The 6,535-nt window shown below is 33.1% G+C and overlaps 1 protein-coding gene across 3 annotated transcripts; it reads left to right on the plus strand.

Moving 5' to 3' along the window:
- The first annotated feature begins 781 nt into the window (after positions 1–781).
- LOC100789000 (actin-7) lies at positions 782–3,650 on the plus strand. 3 transcript variants are annotated; one of them, XM_003523194.5, is made up of 5 exons: positions 782–959; positions 1,866–1,939; positions 2,036–2,429; positions 2,513–3,126; positions 3,207–3,650. In XM_003523194.5, exons 2-5 carry the CDS (start codon positions 1,880–1,882, stop codon positions 3,270–3,272), a joined length of 1,134 nt encoding a protein of 377 aa, XP_003523242.1. In that variant the 5' UTR covers positions 782–959; positions 1,866–1,879; the 3' UTR covers positions 3,273–3,650. The 3 variants fall into 3 exon arrangements, with proteins under 3 accessions (XP_003523242.1, XP_006578804.1, XP_040870921.1); XM_006578741.4 differs by having other exon boundaries at positions 1,869–1,939; XM_041014987.1 differs by having other exon boundaries at positions 812–959; positions 1,866–2,429.
- The last annotated feature ends 2,885 nt before the right edge of the window (positions 3,651–6,535 follow it).

Genomic DNA, 6,535 nt, shown 5'->3' on the forward strand with positions numbered 1-6,535 from the left:
TATCTTTTTTATTTAGAAACTCTTTTTGTCTACCATGCCACTCTCAATGATATCACGTCTTTCACTTCTTCCACTTTCACATTCACACAACGTCAGCATGGTTTAATACAATTGATAAATAGTTAGATATCCTAAACATGTGTTCTATGAATTTGATTCTTGACTATATGCATGAAAAAGATTATTAAAATAAATAAATAACCAAAGTCACTCTAATTATAAATTTTCAGCTATCTTTTAAGAAAAAAAAATCTCAAGCACATTCTAAATAAATTTTTAACTAATTTTCAGCTATCTATACACATTCACAATGAAGGAATGTGAGAATTGTTAGAATATTTAAGAATATGAAAATATTAAAAAAAAAAACTAAGAAGCCAGAGTTTCCACTTTCCAATATGCACTTAAATAAATAGTTCAATTAAGGGTATGTTTGATATAAATTAAATTTTATTTGTAACTTTAGCAATAAAATAAAACTGATTAAAACATGTTAAAAAAATTAATAAGTGTTATAAAATATTTTTTTTAAATGAATATTTCCATAAATTTAAATAATAGTATCTTTCAAATATTGACCCAATAGAAACTAGCCAGCTTATAAATAAATAAATAAATAAATATGAATTAATGTTGATTTAATAAGGGAAGAAAAAAAGGTAGTAGAAGGGTGTGAAATGAAAAAGAAAAGGCTGTCATCCAGGTCACCCTAACCCTCTTTTCTCGTGGTCGAAATGATTCCTTCTATTTCAATTTTTGGTCCCAACCCCAATTTTAATTTCAAATGCATTACATTACACTCTCTCACTCTCACACCAACCACACACTCTCTCTCTCTCTCCGCATATATATACCCCTCTTCTTCATTCTCCTCTTTCTCTGTTCTCATTTCTCTTTCTGTAGCCCTCAATCACCGGAGAGAGAGTGAGTGCAAAGCCATCGTCTTCTTCTCAGACAAGGTATTCATCTTAATCGCTTGCATCATAGCTTTGATGCAAAGTACGTTTCCTTTTGCTCTTTGATTCAGCGCTTTTTTTTTTTTTTTTTGCAATCTCGCATGTTTATTCTTAGATTTGTTCAACAGTACTACTCTTTATTTTTTAATCTGTGTGACATTGCTACCTACCTCATCAAAATCATATCTGGATGTTTTTGTATCTGATTATTTATATTCGTACTGCCTGATCTATACTGAATGAGATGTAGTGGATTGTGGCGATTTGTAGTTTTAGTGATGCGGATGGCATATCATAGTTCCGATCTTCTAGACCTGAGATCTTCGATCTTTTTAAACTGTACTTTTACTTATTTATTTTAAAATGGGGATAGACATCGAATCTATAATCTTGTGTTGGATGGCTTTATGGTCTGATCTGTTTTTTATGTGGGAATCTCTCACTTTTTCTTTTTTATTTATCATTGATCTTTCTTTGTTGAAGATCATCTAGTGTTTGGGAACTTAAGATATCCTGATGAATGTTGAGATTTTAGTAGATATCCTAGTAAGTTTGAGATTACTAGCTGCACATACTCCCTTCCTATGTTTATTTTATTCGCCATTTTCTGGACGTTTTCCATTCATTTATAAATTTTGGCAGTTTTACTTTAAAAAAATGATCAGGATCGGCTCCTTTGTTTGTCAATTTATGTACCTTTTCTTTCTAAGCAATCATAAAGTAGATTATATAATACTGAATTATTTCATTTGCTTGCTTTCTTCCCATTGATTTTTGTGTGTTATATACAATGTACTGTTGCTGTCTCATATAGAAAATAAACGTAATCTTCAAAGTCTGTAAGTGGCTGGGTTCTGCAGATTGTCTATTCAAACTTGTTAATACTGGCAATTTGTTCTATGCATACAGTAGTTTGGTAAAAGATGGCTGATGCTGAGGATATTCAACCCCTTGTCTGTGACAATGGAACTGGAATGGTGAAGGTTAGTACTTTGCAGTTTCTTCTGTTATGTGTAATTGCATCTATTAGTCTCGGTTTCGTTATCAAACGATTTATTTCTATAATGATCTGTGTACAGGCAGGATTTGCTGGTGATGATGCTCCTAGGGCTGTGTTTCCCAGTATTGTTGGCCGACCTCGTCATACTGGTGTTATGGTTGGGATGGGTCAAAAGGATGCCTATGTAGGTGATGAAGCCCAGTCAAAAAGAGGTATTCTTACTTTGAAGTACCCAATTGAGCATGGTATAGTTAGTAACTGGGATGACATGGAAAAGATCTGGCATCACACATTTTACAATGAATTGCGTGTTGCTCCTGAGGAGCACCCAGTGCTTCTGACTGAGGCTCCACTCAACCCAAAGGCCAACAGAGAAAAAATGACCCAAATCATGTTTGAGACCTTCAATGTGCCTGCCATGTATGTGGCCATCCAAGCTGTCCTCTCCCTATATGCAAGTGGTCGCACAACTGGTTTGTATTTGTATCCATCTGTTTCAATTCATAGTTTTGTCATCACATTGTTCTTTCCCTGAATCAAATACTTTCTGAAACAGGTATTGTTTTGGACTCTGGCGATGGTGTTAGTCACACTGTGCCAATCTATGAGGGCTATGCACTCCCTCATGCCATTCTTCGTTTGGATCTTGCTGGCCGTGATCTGACTGACTCTTTGATGAAGATCCTCACTGAGAGAGGGTACATGTTCACCACCTCTGCCGAGCGGGAAATTGTTCGTGACATGAAGGAGAAGCTTGCTTATGTTGCCTTGGATTATGAGCAAGAACTTGAGACTGCAAAGAGCAGTTCTTCAGTTGAGAAAAACTACGAGCTTCCTGATGGGCAAGTTATCACCATTGGAGCTGAGAGATTCCGTTGCCCTGAAGTTCTTTTCCAGCCTTCTATGATTGGAATGGAAGCTGCTGGAATTCACGAGACCACCTACAACTCCATCATGAAGTGTGATGTGGATATTAGGAAGGATCTGTATGGTAACATTGTTCTTAGTGGTGGCTCAACTATGTTCCCTGGTATTGCTGACCGTATGAGCAAAGAAATCACTGCACTTGCTCCTAGCAGCATGAAGATTAAGGTTGTGGCTCCACCAGAGAGAAAGTATAGTGTTTGGATTGGAGGATCAATCCTTGCATCCCTCAGCACCTTCCAGCAGGTGATTGTTTTGTTTATTGCAAATTATCTCTTCCACACGTGTACCAATTAGATTGAACTAAACATGTTTTGGTTTTGCAGATGTGGATATCGAAGGGTGAATATGATGAGTCTGGTCCATCCATTGTCCACAGGAAGTGCTTCTAAGTCCAAAAGAAATGCTTTAATGGTGAGTTATGTTTTTGCTATGGCTTTTTTGGTGTCTGTGTCATGTCGTGCGAACTATGTTGTCATGGATAAGAGGTGGGATAGGATTGGAGGGTATATTCGGAGAGCTTGATGTATCATATATTGTGTGGCATCCCTCTGGATGTGGCGGGCACAGAATTGTTGAGAAGCATTTTTCATCTTGGAATTCATCTGTCTTCGTAAGTAGGTTTGTCTGTAGCAAAGGAGTGGTGATGCTTATTTTCTTTTTGTACCCTTTTTCAGAGTTCACATTTTTTTGGCCTTTGGAACATTAATGTGAATGTCTATAGCTACATGTATCGAGAATTTTTATATAAGATTGTCAGTTCGCACTCATAAATTATCAAATTTTACTTTATTCATGAATCACCTGCCGGATAAGTTGAGTTTGCTATTGGCATGATGACACACTTACAAGTTGTAATGGTGAGGGTACCTGCACGATCCCTGATTGACGAGGAGTACCAAGGGAAGGAAAAAATATCTAAATACTCTCTAATTTTGCAATTGGTTAAATTTAATTTTAATATTTTAGTATGAATTTATTAATGTGCATGATTATGCTAGGTTACGTGTTGTGTTTTTAGTTGAGTAAATAATTTCACAAGAATTTCAGATAACAAAAGAATAATTTTACATTCTAAACTAGTGGATACACGATATATGAATGAAAAAAATAGTCACATTCTAACCTAGTGGACTGAGCATTTGTGTGGTCATGTTTTGGGCATTGTTACATGCAGCCAGCAAAATTGCTTTGCGATTTTTCCATTTGTGTGGATACAGGATATATGAATGAATAAAACATCTATTATTAAAAAATTAATTTATTAATAAATTAAAAAACATACGGATGAACTAATCGTATGAGTTATATTAAAATTAATTGTCACAAAATTTGTTATTTAAATTTACATGTGCATTAAATATACATTAAAAATTTTAGTATTATATATAATAAGATTATTTATTTTATAACATAATTGACTTATTAGCTCAGTTGATTAGAGTGTTCTGTTAATAATTTGAAAGTCGCAGACTCATTAAAAAAAATCAATGGTTCATAATGTGTATATAATAAATTATGAATGAGTTGTAATGCTATCAAGATTACTTAGTTGGATCCTTGTTGATTATTGACGAAGAAATTAACGGTAAGGTAATGATCCCTTGAAGAAAATTTTGTCTAGTAAATTGACAATCAACTTCAATAAGTTTAGTGCTTTCATGGAAGAGTGAGTTGTGGGTGATTTGTATGTGTTGTGAATTTTTTTGAAAGGCAATAGGAAGTGGAAATATCTGTCTGAAACCTCTTTTAAGTCAATTGATAAACAAGATGGAAAATATGAAACAAAGTTATTGAAAGTGATTATCTTTGAATTGTTTGCTTCCCAAGATTCCAATTCAATTTTATATTTTCGATCATGTTTGTCTTTTGGCTTAACAAAGGTTTCCATATCCTTTTGTTTTTCAGAAAATTTCGTAACACAACTCACATAAAGATGATTTTATTCATTCAACTGGACACTAATAGATTGAAGAGAATCATCTCTTTCATTAGTTATTGCTAACAATCACAAGTAGAAAACAATAAAGAACCTAATTTGTGTAAAACCTTTGGTGCAAAGCTTCAAATAGGATCAATGAAAAATTGCAAATGGGTTGTTCGAATAGTTGTTACTGCAAACAGCTGTTGTAAATGCTCACAAATAGGAACAAGGTGAAAACCCCCCAAAAAAACAAAGATTCTATTGCGAAAAACATTTCTCCTTCTCTGGACCTTTTCTCGATGATCCAACCTTACAAAACGTTGATTGAATCTGTAGTTGCAAATCGAAGAATTGTTGTCTGGGGGAGTGTGAATAGTGCGAACTACACTATAAATAACTAATAATTGGATCCTCAAAAGTTGTGACTTGAATCGAACTTGGTATATACCCCGTTAACAGTGCACATATAAACAAAGAGAAAGAATAAAAAGAAGAGTATAAAGGGAAGATAAAAAAAAAAAAAGTTTCGTTCTATTGATGAAAAGATAAAGTCCGAATGTACATAAGAGACAGAGGAAAAGATATAAAGCCAAATAAGTAATAAGACTAAACTATTTGTACAAATAAGTAAAATAATAAAATTACAATTTTTTAACATGATTAATTTTAATATTTTAGTATGGACTTATAATGTGTGTTTATGCACTTTTACGTATTACGTTTTTAGTTGAGCAAAAGAAACTTTGGACAGCATTAACTTTGGACAGCAGTTATTAACACGCTAACGATTATTAAATGGTGCCTAAATTGGCGAAAACAACCCCTAGATTTTTGTTTCCCTCCAACCCACATTCAATGATTCAAACCTTGGGGATAGTCGATACAATAGTAAATGAAAAAACAGTTACTGAATGTTGAACAATTGCAAAGATCTGTGTATTTGGAGCATGAAACATAATGTGTTGATTACTGTTGGTGACAAGCTTGGATGGGAGATTGAAGGAATAGAAGAGGGAAGTCTCACAGGAGAAGAAAAGAGGGAGGTCTTTCACTTTTGATGGGATTGAAATTGGGAGGTAAAAAAAAACCTGAGAATTAGATTTTTTTTCTTTTGTAATATTAAAAATAAAAAGAAAGTTAATTAATATTACATATTTAGTGTCTTTAGATAAATTCTATTTACATGCATAAATGTGTAAAGCAATTAAAAATGGCTGAAGTTAATTTTTCTCAGCTTAACTTGAGTTTAGAATATAATGTTCTTTTTATACTTGAATGAGTGAATACTTAAAAATCAACAATCCTCCAACTCCATTTGTATTGAAAAAAGAAAAATATTATATTTATTTTGTCTTCATTCATTCTTAAATTGATGGATATAGATAGTTAGGCACCACATTCAATTCAACCAAACATAATGTAGAGGTTAAAAGTTATCATTAGTATGTTGCTTTTTTCAGGTGAGGTTGCTACGTCACTAATAATCCAGATCTTATTGTTCCCACGATGCAAATTTAAATGCTAGAATAAATTATTTGTAATGTCACTGATTTATGGTAATAAGTCTCATTCTTTGGGTTCAAATTTGAATTGGAATATGCACAAGAAAAAATAAAAAGTGGTAGTTTATTTATTGAACACGTTTTAAGTTTTGCAGAAAATATATGTTTAAAATTTTCAATAATTAAATAATTTTAAAAGATAAAAATACCCAAAGAAATCTTAGTGTTA

This window comes from Glycine max, chromosome 4 (assembly GCF_000004515.6).
Source record: "Glycine max cultivar Williams 82 chromosome 4, Glycine_max_v4.0, whole genome shotgun sequence".
Classification (NCBI taxonomy): domain Eukaryota; kingdom Viridiplantae; phylum Streptophyta; class Magnoliopsida; order Fabales; family Fabaceae; genus Glycine; species Glycine max.

What these genes read in the sequence shown, in the direction of transcription:
- LOC100789000 (XM_041014987.1), top strand. Translation starts at nt 1,880, where the DNA reads ATGGCTGATGCTGAGGATATTCAACCCCTTGTCTGTGACAATGGAACT. An exon ending in TGCAAGTGGTCGCACAACTG is followed by an intron (nt 2,430 to 2,512) that starts GTTTGTATTTGT and finishes TTTCTGAAACAG; the next exon opens with GTATTGTTTTGGACTCTGGC. An exon ending in CCCTCAGCACCTTCCAGCAG is followed by an intron (nt 3,127 to 3,206) that starts GTGATTGTTTTG and finishes TTGGTTTTGCAG; the next exon opens with ATGTGGATATCGAAGGGTGA.